The 25563-nt window shown below is 44.2% G+C and overlaps 1 protein-coding gene across 1 annotated transcript in view; it reads left to right on the top strand.

The window, feature by feature from the left end:
- Positions 1 to 21453, top strand: part of WNK3 (WNK lysine deficient protein kinase 3) — a 134070-nt gene extending 112617 nt beyond the window's left edge. Inside the window, exons 21-24 of the mRNA XM_044443419.1 lie at positions 6128 to 6594; positions 9592 to 9803; positions 12209 to 12411; positions 21124 to 21453. Coding sequence (XP_044299354.1) covers positions 6128 to 6594; positions 9592 to 9803; positions 12209 to 12411; positions 21124 to 21453 — 1212 coding nt within the window. The remainder of the gene's footprint in view (positions 1 to 6127; positions 6595 to 9591; positions 9804 to 12208; positions 12412 to 21123) is intronic.
- The last annotated feature ends 4110 nt before the right edge of the window (positions 21454 to 25563 follow it).

Here is a 25563-nt window from a genome sequence, read left to right as displayed (position 1 = left end):
TCTATGTACTGGTATCCTCACACATGGACTATTGTAATGCATTGAGCAACCTTTGAGCATGATCCAGAAACTTCAGTTAGTGCAGAATAGAGTAGTGATTGGGACTGGCCATTCTGAACATATCACTCCAGTCTTGTGTCAACAACATTGGTTGCTAGTCAGCTTCTGGGCTCATTCTAAGTGTTAGTGCTGATCTTTAAAGCCCTAAGTAGCTTTGGACCAGTTTGCTAGAAGGATTATTTTACTTCATATGCTCTGCTACCTGTGAAGATACTCTTGGGGAGGGAGGTCTTTGCTGGGTGCTGTTACCCACAATGGTGTGACAGATATCAACCAGGAAAAGAAGCTTTCTTTTTAGTGGGCTCCCATCTCTAGAATCCTCTTTCCAGAGAGATCCACCTGTCGTCTTCACTGGATAGATTTAGACACCAGGTTAAGACATTCCTCTTCAGCAGGCATTTAATCTTTAACCTGTTGTTTTATTACTGCTGGCTCCTCAGTGTTTTAAAAATCTTCATTTGTTTTAGTGTTTAACATTGCAATATTTTTGTTGTTGTTTGGTTTTGTGATTGTTAACCACTTTGAAAGCAGTTGGCGGTATATAAATCTAAGAAAGAAAGTAAACTCATAGCAAATATGATCAAACACAGAGGAAAGCTCATTATTAGGCCTGCATTGTAGTAAATGTGGCAACAAAGAGATCTTGCTTGTTTCCATGCTGATTTGAATGCTACATTTTTAATAGAATTGAAGATGAATGCAGCTAGGACTTTGTCTGATCCTTTTGTTATGGCTCCTATTCAGCTTGTGTAAACTGAGGATATAGACAAGATTGTTGGAGAACTGTGTACCTTATTTAGGAAATAAGATACCATCTGTATTGTAGATCTTTGACCATCTTGGCTTTTAAAGTCTGGCAGAGCAAAGCTAGTGTTTCTATATCAAAACTAACAAATGCTTCCTTGAGGTAGTGAATATTGCCAACTGCTGTTAAGAAGACAGTGATTTGGCCTGTGATAACTGTTGTACTGTATCTAACCTTCCATTTCTAATCAAGATTCTGGAGTTGGTAGTAGCCTCTCAAATTGAGGTAGCCTTGGATGGTACTTTAGTTTGGATCTGTTCTAATCCAGATTCAGGCCTGGTTTTGAACTGCTGTGGTCTCCTTAATGGATGATTTGCATCAGGAATTGGATGGGGGAGTATGACACTATTAATTGTTCTGGACCTCTCAGTGGCTTTCATTACCTTCAGCCATGGTATCCTTCTGGATCAATTGTGTTTGGCGGACATAGTGATGGCTGCAATTTCCTGGTTGGTGCTGGGAGATTTCTGCTCTTCCCATGGGCTTTGGGATACCACATGGGATTGTCTATGCTACTTAGCATCTTCATGAAACCATTGGGCTGTAGTGTCACCAGTATGTGAATGATATCGTGCTTTGTCTCTTGTTTCCACTGCTGATGTGGGTTTTCCAAACAAAATATAATCTGAATAATATTATCTCATTTAGCATGCTTGTTTGTTTTATTTTTACTCCCTTAACACCCATTCTTTTCCAGTAAGCACACAGAATAGCTCAATTTTAGGAAACAGAACTAAAATGTAATCAGTGGTGATTTTATGTGTTATCTAAATATATCAAAATTTTTCTCAATAGCTGCAAAATATTTGAGCTGGAATATTTACATTGGGGGAATTTTAATTAACCATACAACATAGTTTAAATGCAGTATTCAAATACATTTAATATTTTATGAGGAAATTCATATCAGAGTATTTGTGAAAATTTTATGCCCCACATCACTCTTTTCTGCCTACTAATCCCTACTCTTGAATGAGAAAAGGCTTAGAAGTGTCACATCAAAGCCTTTAATAAGTCAGCATAAACCATTGACCTTCACGAAGCATTATATTATTTATCTTATTATTCATTTATTAATTACATTTGTATCCCACTTTTTTCCTCTTGCAATGAGCCTCAGTTGGCTTACATAGTCCTCTCCATTTTATCCTCCCAGCAATTCTGTGTGGAAGGTTAGGTTGAGAATCCCAGAGGTACCCAGTAAGTTTAATGGCCCAGTGGGTCTAAAACCTGGGCCTCCCAAGCCCCAGTGCAACACTCTAAGCCCTATACAGGTCAAAGAGTATATCCATCTAATCCTGTATTGTCTTCTGCTTGTACTGGTATACTTGATTCTTCTAACTGGAGGTGCCAGAGGTTGAACTTGAGACCTTCTACATGTAAAACATACACTCTATCACTGAACTGTGGTCCCCTAACTGAGCAATATCAATCAACATCAATGCAAAAGTTACAAATGAATTTAGAACGAAATTATACTTGAACTAATAAGCCAGTTCTTTTGATGCCAGCTGATGGATTGTATTCCAAGATGTATGAGATCTGTACTTACTGCATTTGGAAGAGAACACTACCTATGTAGACAGCATTCTGAGAGTGCATTTGTGACAGTAGACCAATATATCAAGTGCTGATCTTGATAGGAAAAGGAATCATTCTAATCCGCTATGGCTATCACTGCCCTATGTACAAATTAGGGCCCTAGGTTTTCTCAGTAGGGTCCTGAGACAGTACCATTAACAAATGAAAGGTAACTCTGAGATTAGCCTTATCTAACGTGGGATTTTCTAGATGTGTTAGACTGTAACTTCCATTCTTCCAGCCTGTATGACCATTTATTTCAGGTTTCTACAAAAGAGTGTGGGTAATAACCATTGTTCCTTGTTTCTGCAGTAATTCCCTGTGCAATCTCTTTTCTGTTTGATGCAGTAGCATTTTACATTCACACAGTGTATCTTTCATGGGGAGTGATACACATGATTGTTTCATGTAGCTTCCTGTGCTTTAAAACATGGTCCATTTTTGGCCACACTGTTTGGTAATGATGGAAGCATTGCCCATTGCTGCCTGGGATTTTTTTGGCTATTGCTGGCTGAGAATTTGTTGGCCATTGCCCATGTTCATTGGGATTGATGGGAGTTGAAGTTCAAGACATCCAGAGGGCACTGTGATGGCCAAGATGTGCTAGACCTTTGAAACTAGAACCAGCCAATACAGTACATTGACAGGGCACAATTGATGTTTGGAATATGCAGTTCTTGTAAATATCTGCATGAACTACACATCTATCTACACATCTATCTACACATCAAATTCTGTGTAGAATTTGATCAAGGCTGAAGCAGTTCTAGGTGAAGATAGTATGACCAAATCACTAGCATGTTACACAGTTGTTAATCTATGAGAGCAGTTTTGCATCCTGAATGCAGAAATGTTCCGTCCTTTCCTTTCCTTTCCTTTCCCTAAAACTGAAGATAAAAAGAAAGACTATATCCTATACTATATCCAAAAGAGAGAGTGGTCCTGCCAAGGATGAGCTTGGCAGTACTTGTATCTTTCTTAGAACATAGAATCCAGTTATTCCTAAAAATTGCAGTTATTGTCACAAATTCATTTTCATATTGTGCAAATGTAATGTGGAACATAATCTCAGGGTAACTGTTTTGTGCTTGACTACATTGGGCTTATTCTGTGTATCTCTGTGAATACAGCTATGTCTTCATGAGGTCTCTACATTTTCCCCACTCTTCAGGTTTTTTTTTTTAATAGCAGTTGAAGGTTCCACACTAGGTAACTTTTTATTTTCAAGTCAGTTATATAGATAGGTGTGTATGTGTTTTTTCCCCTTGCATTCTACATATTCATCAATTGAATTGCTGTACCAGAAAGATGTGGTGACACAGTGGAGAAAAACAGATCTTTATATGTTGTTTTGAGTGGAGTTAGGCTTTGGATCATTTTTTTTGTTGAAGTTGTTGTGAAATGATTTAGTACTGTTGACATCAACGTATATATTATTCTGGCAGCTGTGGATATTAATTTATTTGAAGCTATGTCTGGAATCTAAAATATTCTCCATTCCAATAGTCCATATGCTAGAATAAGGATGGGCAACTATTTTGCTTTTAAGAGCCTCGTGGTAGTAGACCAAGGGGCCATATGTTAACAGGTAATGGGCAGAGCTTTGGTGCGCGCTCTCTCTCTCTCATGCATGCACACTCACACACTGATGCATGCAAGCACCCACAAACCTACAAATTCTGACATACCAATTGTAGTACACTCCTTTCCTTCACCCCCACCCCCAAACACACTAGGAAAGTGGCAGCTACACCATAGGATTGCACTGATTCTGGTTTGTGCCTCTCCCTTCTCACTTCCCAACTGATTAGTACTGGGAAAAACTGAGAGGGTGCCAATGAGTACGCAACAGCTGAACAGTGGGGGGAGGGAGGAACAAGTTGGGAAAAAGATGGGGGCCTCAAGCAGCCACTCACGTGTGTATTCAAATACCCAGATTTCTCAGGTTTGCAGTTGTGAAGAGGCTTCACTTTGCTCTGCTCTGTGGCAGATTGCTAAAAGGATTCCCTGAATAATGTCTTTTAATTTTGGGTTTGGAGTTTTAGACTGGATGTTTTTGTTGGAATTCATGAAAATATTTGCTTGCTTTTGAGAATGTTGATTGTTTTTCAGGATGTTGATTGTAATTGTGGTAGCTTGACTTCTGTTTATTCCAAACTGTCTCAAAAGAGGGGAGGGCAGTATCCATTGCTCCTTTTTTCTGTAGCAATTGTCTGTGCAATCTCTTATCTGTTTGATGCAGTAATATTTCCCAGTCATACAGTGTGTCTTAAGCAGTATGCAGATCTGTATCATGAAGGCTCTCTATGCTTTAAAATGCAATACTTTGTGTTGTCCCCCCCCCCCCCGGGCCCCATTTCACCGTTTGCTTTTTTCTTCTCCCTCTTACCATCGCAGTCTTTACAGAAGCACTTTGTTTTGTTCTGTCTGCTCATTGCACGGCTGTGGATAGTTTTATTGCAGTTGAGAGTGTCTCCTGGCAGGCCTGCATGAGGCATATTGATGCCTGATAATTCAAAGGAATTTTTAAAAGTACCTATAGACCTTCCTGTTGACTTTTTTTCTTCTCTCTTTCATATTTTCACTTTGAAGACCTATTTCCATAAATATTGCCTAGATCCTTTTGATAAATTTGGGGGAAGGCTTTTTTTGTTTTGTGCAGCTTTTTTATCCATACGCTCAACTGGAGTTTATGTCACTGCAGTCTAAGCCTGTGCTGGTATGGCCTGTTACATTGTTTTCCCATTTTTTGAATGGAAGGTAAGTATTTGTTCTCCTGTTTAGGCCAGGGAAGCTTTGTGTGCATTTAATAGCTACTTAGATTGATGTACGTAAAGCCTTTTTATTTGTGCAAGCTTTGGTTGAGTAGTATGTTTTAACGTAGAGTATATTTAAATATATAATATTTTATCTAGTTGAGAGTATATCGTTCTAAATGTACAGTTGCCAATCTTGAGCCTTTTGGAGACAAATGGTATTACAAAATCAAATTAAATTAAACAGAAAGGAATACTGGCTCCTTGTAGCCCCTTTTCAATCCTCTTCCCTTGTAAATCTGCAATCTGATAGGTATAAAGGTTTAAGGATGCTTCCAGACAGACAGCTCTTAGTGGTACTGATTACAATACACCAGACAGCTATTCCATCTTTCTATCCTGCACTGATTTTCTTTGGAAAGAAAAAAGATGGGAAAAGTGGTAGGATGAAAGTATTATAATTACTCTGCATTTATATCCTGCCTTTTCCCCTCTTTTGGGGAACCTAAGGTGGTTTACATAGTTCTCCACTCCAACAACCCTGTGCAGCAGGCTAGGTTGAGAGTCTTTGATTGACCCCAAATCATCCAGTGAGAGTCATGGCTATGTGGGGACTAGAACCCGGATCTCCCAGTCTAACACTCTAATCACTATACTACACTAGCTCACCGTGAGATTAGAGGATTACAAATGGAAAACAAGGTCATCTGGAATCTCCCATAAATGTCTGTAAATGAGGCAAAACAAGTGTACAGTAAAAGCCTTGTCTGGAAGTACTGTAAGTGCATCTGATGAAATTCAGGGCTGCAGTCTAGAGTTGCAGTAGTATCTTGCCCTTTTGTTTATCCTATTCTAATTCTGAGAAAGTGAAGATAACTGAATTCATATGTTTGCCCTTCTGTGTCTGTCTCTGTGCATGCCTCAGGTCATCATGGTGCCACAACAGCTGGCTTCAGGTGGTTCAGAAAGTGAGCCTCGTGAGATACCTTCTTCCTTGGAACCTGGGGCAGAAGAAGGGGTTTCCAGGCAAGGAGAGATTGTTACGTTGGCCAATACCGTGGGTGAAACAGATGCATCCTCCACCACTCCTGAGCAGCGGGAAATGGAGGACACCTCTGCCACTGCTAGCAGCATGCAGTCTGGCTCAGACCCATGGTCCAAAGGTGCTTTTGTGCGAAAGCAGCCTAGTTCTGACAGTGAACTTTCTGCCCCCATGGGCAGCAGCCTGGAAGGCTGGGAGCGAAGCCAGCAGTTGCAGGAGGAGAAGAGTGGAACCCACACAAAGAGGCGCAGTTCCCTCTTTTACTCTCCATCTTCTCCTATGAGCAGTGATGATGAATCTGAAATTGAAGATGAGGACCTGAAAGTGGAGCTACAGCGTTTGAGAGAGAAGTAAGGGAACTAATGTTGGACTTTATAACAGATTTCCATTGGTTCTAATTCCAAAAGAAAAGTGGAGCAAAATGTGATATTTTTCTGTGTTTCTTTGCACTAGTTCTCTTTTTCCATTTTTTGGTTGGAGTGTGACTGACAAAGGCTGTGTTCAGTCCAGTGTTCTATTTCGAGATGATTCTAGATTCTCTCATGACATTTTTTTATTTTTGTTCACTATTATTAGTTATATGTAGAAGGTTATATACAGGACTGACCCCCACTTGACTAAATAATTCTCAGTTGATCAATCATAACTGTTAATCAATTAATTGCTCTGTTTAATCTCCATAAGTTGGTGTGGAAGCTGATCTTCTCCCCCACTTTTCAAGCAGACCAGGACAAAGCTAACCTTACTTAAAAGGCTTTATTCTGTTAAAGCTGACCAGCAAGGCTGGTTTATTGAACAAAGAAGAGAATTGCAGAAGTCAAAGAACCAAAGAAAGAAGAATATTGACCATTAGGGAAATGTGGCTTAATGATAAGTTGATTCCAGACCAAATACTTTTCCCTGGTTCCAAACTGAAAAGGGCCAATCACATTTCCAGAGTGGATCCCACTGCTTAAGGGCCAGTTGCATGGAACATCTGACATTATTCAGTTGGCCCTCTCTCAACCTCATACCAAGTGATGATATTTTAATGTGCTGTTGTGAACTGCCCAGAGAGCTGTGGCTGTTGGGTGGTATAGAAATTAAATAAAAATTGGGTTTGTCTCTTCTCATACCAGGCTCACTAAACTTCTCCAGAGAATTTGAAACTGTTTGATTCTCACTGACTGCCTGGACTATCTCTGGGTCTGCTTGCCTTGGCAAGTCAACTGTGGATTCTAGCCCCTCCTCCTCTTCCAAATCAGAATCCAGTTCAACAACCTGTGAAGGCTGTATTTTCAGATGAGTGGGCTGAATCCCTACAGTTTTTACTTGAGGAAAACAATAATTACTAAGGGGAGGAAAGCATTATTTCTTTTTCAAATGATGAATGCTTGCATCATAACAGGCATCATCTAAGTAGCCACATTCCCTCCTTGGGGAATAAAAAGCAATGCCTCTTCAAAGATGGGACCCACCAGTCTACTGTAGAAAGAATTACTATCCTATTTACTATAGAAAGAATTAACTTGAAAATGTGGGAGCCGGTTACCTGGAGCCAACTTTTTAATCAAACATTGGACTTATTAAATAATGTTAATCAACTTGACAATCTTAGTTATATTACACATAGAATGAGCAATCCCATATCTCAGGGTAGCAGAACTTCTTCAGACCTAAGAAAATAATTTTGGACAAGCTTTTTGGGGGGAGTGGCATTTCAGTAGTGACTGGGCCAAAGGCAAAAGTATATTTTAGTTTAAGCACTTCTTGCCAACAACTAAGCCTTAGGAAGTGGTGGGGGAAGAGGGTGTGGTCTTTTGGAAATCGTGGAGGGCTGGACTTGGCCGTCTGGCTTGAGGTTCTGCAACCCTCTTCCCTAGTATGGCAAGAGAAGAGATATGCTACCACTATGCCAGTGCATTCCCTCTACTTGCCCAATCCAGAACAGGAGGGGGAAAATACACCACTTTGAAAAGCACAGGATAGCGCAATAACTGCCAAACCATTAGTACCCTCTAAATCAGGGGTCCTCAAACTTTTCCACCAGGGGGCGAGTTGAAAGCTGCTGGTGCTGGGCGTGGGCCGGAAAGTTGAAGTTGGCGGTATGCGTGGGCTGGCGGTGGGGGTGTGCAGATGCACCAAGGTGGGGGCGGGGCGTGAGGCAAGGCAAGGGCAGGCATGCGCACCTGGCGAGGGGAGGCGAGGCGCGGGTGTGGGCGGGCGTGTGCTGCAAAACGGGCGCACGAGGCAGTGGCTTGCTCACTTGGAGATCGTTTTCTCCAAGCGAGCAAACAGCTGCCTCCCTGCACCGCGTGGGTGCGCGGCGGATTCAAATGGGCATGGCGGGCCGGATCTGGTCCCCGGGCCATGGTTTGAGGACCCATGCTCTAAATGCAGCCAGAGCATCAGTGTTGCAGAAATGCTGCTAACATGAGAGGAGACATTTTGCACAAGCTGACAGGAAGATGCCCTCCTCATGCTTTCCTGTCAGGCATAATGACTTTTGCCATGTGAGCACATTCAGTTTGTGCGGGATTGGGAGACAGATATAGGTATCCCTGCACACAAAAGTTAGATTCCCTTGATACCACACACTGCTCACAAACACTGTTTTGATCATGATACACTCTTGGGGAGGAGGTTTTCACTGGAGGTCAGTGAATGGGTGGGACTTCCCTGGTTCAAGACCCACTGAGGGACAGAAGGAGTATTTTGCAAAGCTGGGAAAGGGAAGGACCAAGATAGGCAATGTGGAAGCCCCAACCACGCACTGATACCAGTGGCCCCCAGTGACTCACCACATAAGTGGTCCTGGGGACTAGAAAGCAGGAAACACAAGTTTGTGTCTGCTAAGGGGAATGGGAAAAAATGCCCCCACTCACTGTCTTCATGCTCCTTACCAATCCAGCTATAGTAGAGGATGAGATGTTGTCAGTCACTGTGTGCATGTGTGTCTTCTCATTGGCCAATATCACATGGGTTGCTGGAGAAGCCCTAGCCTGATAGAACAGCTCCAGTCTCACAGGCAGAGTTCAGTCCCATGCTAGGAATTAGGAAGATGTTCCTGTGCACAAACAAGCACAATGTAGGTTAACCTTTGGCACTTCCCTCCCCTGAAAGTACTTTTTCTCCGCCTCCCATCACTTCCAATTGACCACAGTCATTACAATATTATAGTCATTGCACTTGTGCAGCTAGTTCCCTCACAGTATGGAGAAACTAAGCAAGCCTAGAGTGGAGGGGGCAATGGTTGTCATCAAGGTTCTTGCTCATCACTTGGTCTTTGCAGACATAAAGCAGCTTCTGGTGTGTTAAGTCCAAATCAAGGCTTGCTCCTTGCTAAAGTGCTGTTCTCTTCTGTGTAGACACATTCAGGAGGTAGTGAACCTTCAGGCTCAACAGAACAGAGAGTTGCAGGAGTTATATGAACGACTCCGCTCCATCAAAGTTTGCCGATCAGAATCATCTGATGTCTCCCTGCAACTGTCATCTCCACGTCGGCCCAAGTCTTTCAAAAGCAAGCTGCGTAGCAGGCCCCAGTCTCTCACACACGTCGATAATGGCATTGTTGCTGCTGGTAAGGAAGCAAAAACTGAAGATAGTTGGCAGCATTGAGGCCACTATGGGAATTCATCTGAACACGTTCACTAATGCATGGATGAGCTAGTTACTTTTCTTGGAACAAGCATTTCTTTCTACCTGGTATGCCCTGGTAATTCTATCTTGAGCAAAAGTGTCAATTCTTGTCAGCTTGCCACACTTGATACACCAAAAGCCCAGAGAACTTGCCCAGTATTGCTCTTCTTTATGAATCTCCACACTCCTCAGCCCTAAGTGAGCTGAACTTTTCAAAAATGTCTTGAGGATGGGTGCCAGTTATGTGGCCATGTTCCACAGATGTATTTGAAAATACAAATCTTGACTGAACTTATTTGTTACCATTCCAGCCCCCACCCTATCATATGGTTGCCTCTAATTGTGTGCCTTTCCCTCACAGAATGCTGTTGTGCTACCACTGCTGCTTCAGTGATAGACTATCAGTTGAGCATTCAGGCCCATTTGCTGCATCAGAGCTGTTCCCAAGAAGAGACAAGCCAAGGTATTTGCACATTTCATTCTGTGTTGATGGTTCAATATACAATACTTAGTGGACACTTCCTTTTATGCATTACTATTATTTAAAATTATTTTTTCTGTAGGTTCAGAGACATTCTTAGGAAATTAAGGTAGAAGAGGGTTGGAGGCTGGTTTTCATGTTGCACTTGCAGTGTGCCCTGTCACCTAGGAAAAATTACAGAAAAAAAATACTGTAGGGAGAGGAATTTTGCTGCTGCTTGGTAAGCTTTAAGAGTGGACTGGGAGGTAACAGAGCAAGACGGATGGGGAAGGTGGTGTGTGAAGCATGGATGAATGGGGAATGTAAGTGGGTGGAGGTAGAGAGTTGATGAGGGAGAGAGAAGATTTGGAGGGGGCCTGAATCTGAGTGAGTGTGTATATGCATGTGAAAGAGGAAGAGTGTATGTGTGCATGTGTGTGCATTCTGACAGAGAAAGGGCAAGTTTGGTATGCAAGAGGGTATTTGGGTGGCAATCCCAGAAAATACAGATGATGCCATTTCATGCTGTGCTACAGGCAGCAAAATATCTTGGGCTGGTAGAAAGGCTAGCAGAAGAGGAGTTCATTGAGTTAGTAGCAGGTGAATCAGTAGATTGAGAGCAATGAATTGGGGGAACATTAATTTCAGGAATGATCCTCTTAATCTGAGAAATACAATTTTGGGGCATAAATTTAGAAACATAGAAACAGAGCGAGTCAGAAGGGACCTCCCGGGCCATCTAGTCTGACCCCCGGCTCCAGCCAGCTCTGCTCATGACATGCCCACCATGGGCATGTCTAGCCTATCTTTGAACACCCTCACTGATGGGGCCTCAACATCCTCCCATGGAAGCCCATTCCATACCCTTGGGGTCTTAACTGTTAGGAAGTGCTTCCTGGCATCTAAATGGAACCTTGGTTCCCTGAGCTTTACTCCATTGGCACTCCTCTGCAGGGGAGAACAGGTCTCTACCCACCTCTGTGTGACATCCCCTCACATACCTGTATGTCGCCAACATATCCCCTCTGAGTCTCCTCTCCTCCAGGCTGAAGAGACCCAGTTCCCTCAGTCTCGCTTCATACCCCATCCCCTGCAAACCGGCCACCAACCTTGTGGCCCTACCTGGCTATATCCTTCCTGTAAATGAGGGGCCCGAAACAACACAATACTCCAGTTGCGGGTGCACCAAAGTCATATAGAGTGGTAGTAATACTTCTCTCGATCTAGAAGCCACACTTCTGGCTATGCAACCAAGGGTGGCGTTCGCCCTCTTGACCACCGCATCACACTGCTGACTCATGTTTAGCCTGCAGTCAACCAGTACCCCAAAGTCCCTTTCACAAGTGCTGCTCTCCAGGCACTTGTCACCTAACCTGTACTTATGACACCTATTCCTATGCCCCAAGTGCAAGACCTTGAGAAGGATATATTTATAGTCAATTTAAGGAAATCGATCACCTTGCCAGAATAATGTGGGTTTAAACAAGTGGTTTTGTGTTTGGGGCTTAGACCTTCCTCTGCCTAATACTTAGGTTCTTAAACAAATTAAGGCCCTTTTAGATCCACTCATTTGCCTTCCATGCAATGGGGTGTTCTGTTGGAGCAGAAATGGATAGTAGAAGAATTTGCCATCTAGTAAATAAATCTAAATTTAGTGGCGACTTAAATTTAGGTGTATATATGCAAATATGCTAGAGTTGCACTGCTTATTGAGAGTACAAATGTGACTTTCCTTGCCACAGAAATTCGGACTTTTTAACATATACCATACCACAAGCCTTTGGTTACTGCACTTTAAGTGAAAAGATGCCTCAATAACATGCACCATTTCAGTGTTTTGAAGCAGCTTTCTGTTTCATGTATTTTAATACATTCCTCCTTTCTAGACCAGCTCTGCATTGTTAGCAGCACTGCCTCTTGTCAGCAGACTACAGCCAGTAAGAAAGGGATGTTCACTGATGACTTGCATAAACTGGTGGATGATTGGACAAAAGAAAAGGTGGGAAACTCTCTTATCAAGCCAAGCCTCAACCAGATCAAGCAGAACAAGCACCGGCTAGACACTGATAGCTGGAGCAAGGTATATGAGGTGAGTGCAGAGATTTCTGTGGAAGAAGTGGATTTGTGATATAGTAGACAACTAGTCTGTATGCTGAGAGATCTTTGTTCTTCTCTGTGGTCTCTATGCATCACACATATAAGAGCCAGTGTGATGCAGTGGTTAAGAGTGTGAGACTGGGACTCAGGCAACCAGGGTTCTAACCCCTGCTTGACCATGGATCCAACTGGGTGGCTTTGGGCCAGTCACAGGCACTCAGCAACCTATTTCACATGGTTGTTGTGGGGAAAAACCTGAGAGCAGGAGGAGGTGAATGATGTAAGCCACTCTGAGTTCATACGAAAAGCATGGGATATAAATCTTATAAAAAAAATTAAAATAAAACATGGCCTTTGCCGCTGTGCTAAGCCTATTACTGGGGAAGCTTCTTATACCTAGGTGTTCATTTGGGTAGGAGCCCCTTCCCTTCCTATTTCCAGGGAGCATGGGGAGAGAATCCTGCCTGTCCTCTGAGTTCCTTTTCAATAGGCATTGCAGCTAGATTGGGAATTGCTTTGCTCTCTTCACTTAGGCATTAGTGTGTTCTTCCTTCTTGTTTTTTCCCCTCTTCTGTGTAGAAAAACTTCTCTGTTCCTCCCTCCTCAGTGAACCCATTTTAAACACTCTTTGCTTAAAAAAAATTTACAAAAAAAATTTCGTACCCACATTTCTATCCATCACTCCTCATGTCCTCTCCTGAGTTCCTCATACCCTTCTCAATTTCTTCCTCTTTCCACCTTTCCCATCTCCCACAATGGTATCTTTGGCAGCTTTTAGAAGCTGTACTGCCTGTGACAGCAGGTTCCCTCCATCCAATGGTCATTCCCTTTGCCTCCTGTGTCTGGGTGAGGGACACATTGTGGAGGCGTGTGGGCACTGCCAGTCCTTCACGAAGCAGACCTGGAAACACTGGGCTGATCAGCTCAAAGTCGAACTTTGGAAGAAGACCCTGCAAGTTGCAGGTGCTCCCAGGAAGGGATGGTACCATCCTTCCACTTCAGTGGTGAGAGACCCCTCTGGCCAAACCATGGCAACCACAGTGGGACCATTTTCCAGATGACTACACACTCAGGAAGGCCACAAAATGCTTCAAAAAGATAGTTGCCACTGATGCACCCAAATCAAAGAAAAGGCACCACATGAGCCCCAGTTGACCAGTGACCCTCACTGTTGGGTCCCCATTGACTGCTGACCACCTCCAATCCCCAGAGCTGAGGGAGGCACCTACTGCAATGCTGGGAGGGGAACTAGAGGTTCCGGCCACCAATCACACTTGACCTCCTCACCCAGAAGATTGCACTCCTGGGAGTCAACACTGATGCTGCTTGACTTGACTCTGCATTGCTTCCCATACACTCCCAGGAGGCTGACAACACTGGTGTCAGAGAGTGGCTTGGCACCAGAGTGTCCCATCACACACCAGCCTCAACGCTGCACTTGGAAGCACTTGGAATGTCAACACTGCTGCCATTGAGACCAGTACCGCTCTCCCCTTATCAGTTGGGCCTCCAATTGACCCCAGTGTCCTTCCACTCTGGAGATGAATCCCTTTCCTCCAATGAAGGCAACCACAAACCCCAGGTACCCAAGGACCCAGGTACCAAGATAGCAGGTGCCGAGGCATTGCTGTTGAGTGCCACCAGTGCAAAGACCACATGAGCTGACTGTGAGGAATGCTGACCGGGTGGCTTGGCAAAATGCATTTACATGGCCTTGTCCCTGTACATGGTCTTGAACTATGATGCCAACATGGCTCAGTATCAGCTATGTTTATGGGACAAAATTGGTGTCATGTGTGAATACCTCCCAGATTAATTCAGGGATGCATTCTGCCTTCTGCAGACCAATGCCTCCTAGCTGGCCAGATACCAAATTGTAGCAGCCAGGTGCCAAGGCCATGATGGGCTCAGTGGCCATCCACAGACATGCCTGGCTTCACTCAGCTGGCCTGCCCCAGGAGATGCGCTCCCACATTGAGGCTCTCCCCTTTGATGGGGAAGGTCTCTTCAGTGCACAAACTGATGAAGGGATGGACTGCATCCAGAAAGCAAGGTCAACTGTCAGGCAGATGGGCTTCCTGCAGTTAGCTTCTATACCACATAACGAGTTTGGATCCTCTTTCTTCCCAAAACAGAGGTGCCCATACAGTGATGCCCTCATAGGCTCCAGCCAGCCCCTCAACAAAAGCTGTATGACCGCTCTGCTCACTTCAGGCAGCACAAAAGTGCCCAGAAGGGACCAAGTGCCAGCACTACCAGTGACTCCTATCACCACTCCTCCCCACACTTTGACGGGTGCTTCACTTGATTCCTTCATGGGAACAGCAGACTTGTGAGTCTTGTCCATCATGGAAATAGGCTGCAGGATTGAGTTCTACATCCTTCTGCCTGTCATTTCTATTGGAGAGTGATGTGTTACTTTCTGTGGAAGCTATAAAGAGAATCCACTCCAACTTTGGTATGGAGTTTTATTCTTTATATTTCACAGTACCAAAGCAGGACAGGGGATTCAAACCACTCTTAAACCTCAAAGGTATCAACTGGTTCATCTCATCTAGAAAATTCAGAATGGTCACCCTGCAAGGCAGCCTTCCCTCACCTCCATCAACCTTGAAGATGCCTATTTCCATGTCATCATAGACCATGATTACAGACATTTCCTTTGCTTCCAAACCAGGGAGGAGAATTTCCAATTCTCCATTCTCTTTTTCAGTCTCTCAGCTGCCCCCAGGGTCTTCGCAAATGGCATGGCAGTGGTCTACGCACATCTCCAGCTCAGGGAGTGCAGGTCTTTCCATACCTTGATTACTGGCTTCTGGTGGCCCTATCTAAGACACTGTTACAACACTTGGTCCGCACCACCTGCTCTTTACTGCAAACCCTGGGACTGTGTTTAAATTCAAAAAAATTATGTTCCATCCCCCTTCCAATCTATACTCTTCATAGGGATTCACCTCAACTCACTCTCAGCAAAGGTGCTCCTCCCAGAAACCAGAGCAGCAGTGATATGCAACCTAGCAACTGACCTTAGCACAAGAGAGTCTGCTGCAGCTCATGAGATACAGAAACTCCTCGGCCTCATGGCAGCCATGGTGGTGGTGGGCTGCTTCCCTAGACTGCAACTGAAAGACAGCTGAGAGTTCTACAGCTGTGGTTCATTCACACCTACCATGCTGAGGACAACCTCCACAGCACCTTTCTGGACATTACACTTTCCATTTAGAACAGCCTACTGTGGTGGACCATCCCATGCAACCTCACAGCAGGGATTAGTTTCCTCCCCCATGAGCTGATGATCATCATTACAGATGCATCCGAGACAGGCTGGGGAGCACAATGCAGTCCCTTGCAAACCTAGGGGTCCTGGGACTACAGAGAAGCCAGTCAACACATCAACTTTCTGGAGATGCTGGTTGTCCACAAGGCATTGATCTCATTCTAAACCACCTTGCATGGTCAACATGTCCAGATTGCCACAGACAATACAACCATGATGTTCTGTCTGAATGAGGTAGGTACGTGGTCCATCACACTCACAAGGCTAGCCATAGAGATATGGGACTGATGCATCATCAGAGACATCACGGTCATGGCAGTGCACATGGTGGGCAAAAACATTTTGGCAAACATTCTCAGCTGTGTAACTCTTGACTCATATGAGTGGCAGCTGAACAAGATGGTCCTCTGCAACCTCCACAGCACATGGATGCTATCAGCAGATCTCTTTGCTGATGTTTTGCATAAACACAGGGAAAAGCAGTGAGAAGGGCCATGGTCTATTGATAGATTTGATGGGAATTGGAGTTCAGACAGTGAAGACAAAGCAGTTTTGGAATATCAGCAAGTGATAGTATCAAATCTAGGTCAAGGAATGTCTGCAGCTCAAGCATCGTTGCCCCAGTTGTGTGTAGCTGGTGACCAGCCATTCCATGGGAATGGAGAGATAGCCCAGAAGGAGAATTGGGGGTTGAAGATGGTGAGATCCCTGATCTGCCAATGAGAGAAAGGTGGGTGGGTTCAGGGTCTGCACAGGGCATGCAGAGCTGAATAATCTGTCTAAGAGCTGAATAATCTGTCAGATGTAGAGACCCCTCCCCCTGAGGTGGTGTTGCTGGTTGCTAAGGGCCAACACAGATGGAAGATTCAGTGGTTGGAATTACAGGAGAGGTGGAGACAGGCGAGGAATGTCAGTGCCCTGCCTCTGAGCCAGCAAGTCTCTTAAATGGGACATAGATTAAGGGGAGGGCTCAGAGAGGGTTCAACACTTTACTCAGGGTGAGCTTGGAGTTGTTTGACAATAAGGACATGCAACAATAAAGCCCCCTTCATGGATCACTGCCTTGTTGTGGTGAAGAGGCTTGTCTAGCTCAATGAAGCTATGAGCTATGCTGTACAGGGGCACCCAAGATGAACAGGTCATAGTAGAGAGCTCTGACAAAGGTGATCCACTGCAGAAGGAAGTGGCAACCCACTCCAAAACCCCATGGACAGTACCAAAAGGCAAAACGATATGATGCCAGAAGATGAGCCCCTCAGGTCAGAAAGTGTCCAATATGCTATGGGGGAAGAGCAGAGGGCTAATAGCAGTGCCAGAAAGAATGAAACGACTGGGTCAAATCCAAAAGGACACTCAGTTGCTGATGTATCTGGTGGTGAAAGGAGAGTTCGATGCTGTAAAGATCTATACTCCATAGGAACCTGGAATGTAAGATCCATGAATCAAGGCAAGCTGGATGTGGTCAAACAAGAGATGACAAGACTGAACATCGACATCTTAGGAATCAGTGAACTAAAATGGATAGGAATGGGTGAATTTAATTCAGATGACCATCAGGTATACTACTGCGGGCAAGAATCCCTCAGAAGAAATGGAGTAGCCTTCGTAGTCAATAAAAGAGTAGGAAAAGCAGTACAGGGATACAATCCCCAAAATGACAGAATGATCTCAGTTCAAATCCAAGGCAAACCATTCAACATCACAGTAGTCCAAGTCTGTGCCCCAACCACTGGTGCTGAAGAGGCTGAAGTTGACCAGTTCTATGAAGGCCTACTACACCTTCTAGAAATAATACCAAAAAATGATGTCCATATCATTGAGGGAGATTGGAATGCTAAAGTAGGAAGCCAAAAGATAACTGGAATAACAGGCAAGTTTGGCCTTGGAGTACAAAATGAAGCAGGGCACAGGCTGGCAGAATTTTGGCAAGGGAACATGCTGGCCATAGCACACACTCTTTTCCAACAACCCAAGAGACGAGTCCACACATGGACCTTTCACCAGATGGTCAACACAGAATCAGACTGAGTACGTGCTCTGCAGCCAAAGATGGAGAAGCTCTATACATTCAGTAAAAACTACACCAGGAGCTGACTATGGCTCAAATCGTGAGCTTCTTGTTGCAAAATTGAGTTTCGGTTGAGTTTCCTGGGGAGCGCATGGGCGCCGCCATTGGTGTGGTCACGGGCAATAGACGATACAGCGGTGGGGGCTTAACGTGTCCATGTAGAAGAAGGAGAGACAGATGGCTGACACCTGTCCCTCCTTCTGGTTCTACCCCCAGCCAGAGGGTTCCAGGTAGTCTTGTCAACCGCCCCTCGGGCCTGATGGTGCTGCTGCTTAATGCCAGGTCGGTCCATAATAAATCTTTCCTCATCCATGACTTGATCGTGGAGGAGGGGGCTGACCTGGTTTGCATAACAGAGACCTGGACGGGAGGGGGGGATGTCGCTTTCTCTCAAATGTGCCCGCCCAGGTATCTGGTTCAGCACCATCCACGCCTGGAGGGGAGGGGGGACGCTTTGGTTTACTGAACCTCCTTCTCCCTCACGGGACTTCCAGTCCCTTCGAGACCAGGGCTGGAGTGCCTCTACTTGGTGTTGGGCGACCGAGACAGATTGGGGATTCTGTTGGTGTACCGTGCACCCTTCTGCCCAACAGACTCCCTGCCTGAGCTGACGGAGATCGTCTCGGACCTGGTGTTGAGGACCCCCAGGATGTTGGTCCTAGGGGACTTCAATCTCCATGCCGAGACTGGTCTGTCCGGGGCGGCTCAGGTCTTCATGGCCTCCATGACGGCCATGGGGCTGTCTCAACATGTCACAGACCCGACCCATGAACGTGGACACACTCTGGACCTGGTTTTCTCGACAGGGCAGGAAGAGGGTGGTCTGAGGTTGAGGAATTTATGTCTGATACCCCTGTCATGGTCAGATCACTTCCTCGTGAGGTTTGTGCTCAAGAGCGGCCTCTCCCTCTGCAAGGGTGCGGACCCGATTGTGTGGGTCCGCCCCCGGAGCCAGATGGATCCGGACGGATTCCTGAAGGCCCTGGGGGAGTTTCCGGCTCACAAGACTGGTGCTCCTGTCGAGGCTCTGGTCGAACTATGGAATGGGGAGATGACACGATCGCTCCTAAGCATCCTCTCCAGCCAGGCAGAGCCCACTCTTCCCCTTGGTATACATATGAATTGCGGGCGATGAAGCAGGCCAGGAGACGGCTAGAGCGTAGGTGGAGGAGATCACGGGATGAATCTGACCGAACACACTTAAGAGTCCATTATCAGGCCTATGCTGTGGCAGTGAGGGCGGCGAAAAAGAAAGTCTTCTCTGTTTCCATTGCCTCCTCAAAATGCTGTCCGGCAGAGCTTTTTCGGGTGGTACAAGAGCTGGTCCGTCCTGGCCCTAAGAAAGATCTGGTTCCACCCTCGAAGGCCCGCTGTGACGACTTTGCCAAGCATTTCAGGGAGAAAATCACTCAGATTCGTCACGAGCTAGACTCTACTAGTGATTCAGAGGCTTCTGGGGAGATACCAATGTCGCCGTCTGGTCCAAAATTAATGGATGAATTTCAGTTATTGCGGCCACAGGATTGGAAAAGGTCGGTTTACATTCCAATCCCAAAGAAGGGCAATGCCAAAGAACGTTCAGACTACCACACCATTGCACTCATTTCACATGCTAGCAAAGTGATGCTCAAAATCCTACAAGCTCGGCTCCAGCAGTATGCGAACTGAGAACTACCAGAAGTACAGGCAGGATTTCAAAGAGGGAGAGGAACTAGAGGTCAAATTGCCCACATACGCTGGATCATGGAGAAAGCTATGGAGTACCAGAAGAACATCTCCTGCTTCATTGACTATGCCAAAGCCTTTGATTGTGTTGATCACAACAAATTGTGGCAAGTTCTTAAAGAGATGGGAGTACCAGACCATCTTATTTGTCTCTTGAGAATCCAAATGTGGGTCAAGAAGCAACAGTGAGAACGACACGGAACCACTGATTGGTTCAAAATTGAGAAAGGAGTTCGACAAGACTGTATACTGTCGCCCTGCCTATTTAGCTTATATGTAGAGCACATCATGAGAAAGGCAGGGGTAGATGAATCACCAGTTGGTATTAAGATCACTGGGAGAAATATCAGCTTCGCAACTAACAACAAAGCACTGCGGACAGGAAGTCTGAAGCAGTACATTTACTCAGGAGAAGGACCTTGCCTCATGACATGTTTTAGCCTCAACATGACATCCCCCCCACCCCCCACCCCCCGGCTCTGCTCTCAGGCAGGACAGGGAACCGGCTCCCTGGGATATACTTTTCTACTCAGATGGAGTGGGACCCTGTTCTACATTTTTCTGCCATTTCCCTTAATCACCAGGCTGACCACCAAGATCTGGAAGGAGGGAGTGGAATACCCGATGGTGACCAAGGAAACCATGGTTCACCTGGCTCCTTCAACTCTTCCAGGGAAACTCCACCTGCCTCCCACATACCCAGGATCTAATCACACAGGACCAGGGCTGAGTTCTTCACCCAGCTGTTGGGAATTTGCACTTCATGACTTGGAGGATTGCCCTCTAGAGCAGGGGAGAGTTCCCCTACTTCCCAAGGTGTTGTCCAAACTAGTCACAACATTTAAGCCATCCTCAGGAAGGCCTTGCTTGGCAAAGTGGGATGCCTTCACAGCCTTCATACATCAGGAAGGTCTTGACCCATGGTGGGCCACCATTGAAGAGATCTAGCACTTTCTGCAGACCCACTTCCTGAAGGGTCTTACGGAACTCTGGTTCCACTTGTTATCCTTTCAATGTTTGTTCTTACTCTCTAGGGACACCTCAGGGCCATATCAGGTTGGTGTCCTCCTCCCTGGAGTCCAGAAATCAATGGTGGTTTCCATAGAAATGAGGGGATGGGTGGGAGTCTCTCCCCATGCTTCCTAGGAAAGGAAAGAGAGGGACTCCCACCCAAATGAAAACTATAGAAGCTTCCAGACAGTAGGCTTTGTGCAGGTGCAAAGCCCATATGTGTGAATGTACACATAACCAGTCAAAGAATGACAGTTACAGGTAAGCAACCTGCCTTTTTTGTTTTGCTGAGTGGTTATCCTGAGTTCTTCCTTTCAGTCATCCTTTTCCCTCTCACGAGCCTGCTCCATTAATCCCTACCATCTCTTTTATCTTTGGAAGTCCTCAACCATTTAATGGTAGTGCCCCTGATAGTCACAGTGCTTAAATAACTTCTTTAAGAAACAAAGTTCCATGTGTTCCCATGGGTCCCAAATTGTTGGGGTCCCATCATCTACTGTTGTGTTTGAACATTTAACCTCTTTCTTGCTGCACAGGAGGATCTACTGGAGCATGCAACAAACAAATGCTGACTGAGGATTTCTCTCCTTTTAAATAGTTTCTATTTTCTCTTGTTCTTAAAGACACCAACCTCTACAGTGGGCTACACATCCACGTGGATTTCCTCACTTTCCCAGATCCGGGGGACTGTACCAGCTGCTTTGCCCCAAGGACTTCCCCTGTCACCCTTTTCTGGCCCACTGACGCCATATGGAGTACCCCACATATGCCAGTACAACACCATGACGGGGACAGCTTATCCAGTGCAATGGATGGGCATTTCAGGGACGGCCCAGCAGTCTGTTGTCGTCCCTGCTCAGTCTGTGGGACCATTTCAGCCAGGGATAAGCATGCCAGCGTTTCCAGCGTCACCTGTGCAAAACCCAGCTCCTATCCCCCCAGGTCCTAAATGAAGGTGGATGGCTAAAGGATGATAGATATGGGGACTGTGCCTATAACTCATGATTCCATTCCTCTGCCTTGCATTCTGCGGCCTGGATTTGGTGGGGTGAATTCCCCAGTGCAACAACATGGCGGGAGTGGTGGGAGACTGTCTTTGCATTCTCCTCTTTGAATACTTGATTAAATCTTCTTTGGGGGGAATGTTTTTTAAGTACTTCAGAGAGCCTTGGCCTGTGCATCTCATTGTTCCTGAGGTGGACAAGCATGCCCCTGTGCTAATTCTTAATGAGACTTCCTTGTCATTCTTGGCCTGTGTCCCTTGTTTGCTTCTGTTGCTACTGTTTTTGAGACTGATAGTAGCTCTTCTTAAATGGTTACACATACTGGCATTTTGAGTTAATTTACTTGAAGGGTGGGGGAGCAGCAGTTGAGTCACACCTTGGATCCTCTTTAATGTTATATATCCATCTGATTTCATTGACAGCTCAGATTCCTAGCTAGCTAGGGGTAACAATGATTCTGTAGTTTGGCTAGCCATCACTGAATGCTGTCTTAAACTCTTCCCTTCCCTGCCTCAAGAGATAGACCTTTTGATGGGTGAAGGACTACTGAAGGAAGAGATAAAGAAATTGCCACCAATTGTTTCATTTGCCAGACCTGTAAATTGTTCCTGGACAATTGAGAACAGCTGTTTATATATAATGGCAGCTAGATCCTCATACATACACTCAGTAGATGAAACTGGGTTGTTGGCCTGAATGTTATGTTGACTTTTTTCTTTAAGCTTGTTTTGCAACAGACACAAATCTTATATCATGGTGGGGTGGGGGGTAGCAATGGAAAAATTGCCAAGGGAGCTTTTTATAACTTGACCCATCTTGCCCATTTGCACCTCATTTGTGATCCATACTTAACACATTTTTTGTAGACTGAAAATTATGCGTGGAAACAGGGTCACTGCATTTATAGTGGACTGCCTTACAGTGAAAGATAGAGGATCCTAAGTGAGATGATCAGCCCCCTCATTGTATAAATGTATTTCAGCTGCTCTTACAGTATTTTTCTGATAAGAGATTAGCTGGGTTTGATAGTAGCACATTGGCTTACTTGGGCCAAATAATATGGCAGGGAAGTCTTAATTTACTGGGGTTAATAATCTTTTGTTCTGAACTTCATTTATATAGAGTCTTAACAGTTTTTTTCTTGTTGAAAAGTTTTACTCTTTTGTGTACCACTGGGTTGCTTCCTTTGCATCCAGGAGTCTTTAAAATATTTAACGGTACATACCTGGACTTGCTTCCTCCTTCATATATCTAGATTGAGAATTGCAAAGCTCTGCTTTAAGTTGAATCCACAGAGTTCAGGTTTCATCTTGGAGTGTTGTAAAAGAATTGCATTGTTGTTGAAGGTTGAAATTGGCTTGGCTTTGCTGACAAATATTTTGAACAAGAGGAAGAGGGAAGCTGTATCTCACTACAGTGTAGTTAAGGCAAAGTATTTGATCTTCAACCAGCTAAGTCCCATTTAAAACAATGGAATAAATTATCCTAAATCAAAGTACTTTGGCTTAATGCTGTTGTGGATTGGGCTGTCAGACCTATATATATATATTTTTTCTCCTCATTTAAAGTAGTCACAGAGTTGAACTACTTGCTTGAATCTAGCCTCTTAAAATGGCATCCAAAGCTTAAGTACCTCCTAAAACACCTGGGTGTTTTGTTGTTGTCTTTCCTTCTTTCTCTGCCCAGGATAAGACCCTGTTTCCCATGTATAATGCAGCCTCCTTGTTCTGCCTGCAAAGATTTGCAGTGCCTTGTGATAGATACCTTTAGCATCTTTTCAGATTTTTACTGGAAAGGCAGGAAAAAATAGTTGTAGACTTTTGAAGTTTGATGATGTTTGAACAGTGCACTGCTGTACATCGCATAATGATCAGCAGCAGTGGATATATACTTTGGCAGAAAGTTTCAATTTGAAGAACAGTGTTACGTCTTTTTTAACATAAAAACATCCTTTATTTTTAAAAATGTTCTTTTCTCATCTCCTTTAAAACAGGTATGTTTTCTAGTTTCTAGTAGCAATGAGAGTAAAGCAGTTTTGGGATGTATATTTCAGCATCCCACTTCTGTCTGGCCATACTGAGTTTCTACTTCAGCCCCCACACTTTTATGAGAAATGTGTATGGTCCACATTCTGACACATAATTTGCCTCTCAGTTGTGAATCACAAAATCTGCCAGTTTGTTTGTTTTTTAATTTTGTATATATCAGTATGTCACAAACATGAGACTTGATTTTAGTTCATTTATTGTAAAACAGAAAACAAAAAAACCCTTCAAATGGTGACAGAGTAGAATATGGCAAAGATAGCCCCATCTAGGTCACCTTACTCTAATGCACAAGTAGCATAGTAATTGAAGCCCTTATTGTTCTTGAAAAGTGAAGCCTGAGACTCTTCTTTTATATACCTTTTATGCTGCCAGAGAAATGTAAAATTGAATTTAAATTTAAGTTTGAATTTGAATTTAAATTTAACATTGAGCAGGGGTAGAAGAATTCTCTCCAGACTGTCACAGTAAGGTCTATGTAGCCTTCTTTCTTCCAGGCTAGGATTCTGCAAGAACTAAGTCTTGAAATTAAGAGCTTAAATAGCATCATTGTTCATGAAAAGCAGTCCCTTTGGTTGTAACTGGGACACTTTCCTCACCCCAGTTTGGAACAGAGCTTTTCTATAAGCCTTGTGTACAAACAATGGGAATGTGCATTTTCTAAACCATAATGTTAGAAAACAAAAACTTGGTTCCTGTAGTTACTATGCTGAGTGTGTGTGTGTGTGTGTGCACAAGTGTGTGTGCATGAGAGAGAGGCACACACACAGAAAGAGAGAACCATTGTATAAAGCTTACTTCATGTCTGTGTTCTGCAACTTGTTCATGAAGCCATTTGTTCCATTCCACTTTGGTTGAAGAGCTGTTGTTTTACAATTGGCAATAGGGACTCCCTTTTAGAAATCCTTACATGGTTTATCTGCATGTCTTCTGACAAGAGCAGTGGTAATACTTTACAAACATCTTTACCCCTTCTATAGCACTTGTATCACTATCAGCAAAGTTCAGGTTAGGCCAGGACTAGCCATGGATAAGTGGCTGCTGCCAAAAATGCAGCCCTACTTTTCCACCCCTCCTTCTTCCCCATAACCTCTAGTAATGCAGAACATGTGGTATGACAATCATCATGTTTTGAGTTTCTCCACTTGCACAAGTGGAGAGCGTAATGACACTGTGTCACACATTTTGTATTACTAGACTGTATGTAGAAAAAAGGAAGAAACATGGGATGCTGGTTTTATTAACATCCTTTGTAGCATCTAGTTCCTGCCTTCTGTGGTTAGAACCATTGCTGCCTATGGTGTACATGCTAATTTGTTCTGTCTTGTGATAGTCTCTGGTTAAACAAGTTTTGCAGTGGTTTGAGGCACTACAAAATCCTCTTTGACCATAGATGACAGTGACAGACAGAAACTTTGAACATGGGCTGCAATGTATCTCTCACATTACTCTCAACGTTCCTGGTAGGGTGAGAGAACTTAACTGTTCCATCTTTGAAGTTGAAAATGTCAAAATGACAAGAGTCTAGAAAGCCAAGAGGGGCACTGTCTAGTATGTTTGACAAAAGAAGAAAAATGTGACATATTTATGATTGGTTTTGTATTCTGTTTCATGTGAAACATTTACTGCCCAATTTTCTTTCCCTCCCTGCTGCTTGCATTCTATTTTTCTTTTAAATGTGAATTCTGACAACAAGGAATCAACTGTGAATTTGGTTTGGGGGGGGGGTGTTTTTAAAGGCACTTTTCTGCTGTGATGCTTGAGACTGAGCTTGTACAATATGAATGGAATGTATCATTTTAATAACTGGGTGAATATTTCAGTTATATTCCAGCTGAGTTGTTTTTCCCTTTAAACGTAAGTTTTATTTTCTTATCTACCTCATTTGTTAGTGCTGTTTAAACCTAGGCAGTGATGCAAACAACTTGCTTTCCTGTCCCAATAGAAGTCATATACCATATTTTAAATCTGAGACAGTGTTTTGACACACGTGCTTCTTCTCTCACACTTTTTC

The sequence above is a fragment of the Varanus komodoensis genome, unplaced genomic scaffold (assembly GCF_004798865.1).
Source record: "Varanus komodoensis strain SLA01 unplaced genomic scaffold, ASM479886v1 scaffold42, whole genome shotgun sequence".
NCBI lineage: Eukaryota > Metazoa > Chordata > Lepidosauria > Squamata > Varanidae > Varanus > Varanus komodoensis.
The sequence above is the reverse complement of the archived record's forward strand: the minus strand, read 5'-3'. Positions and strand labels throughout refer to the sequence as shown.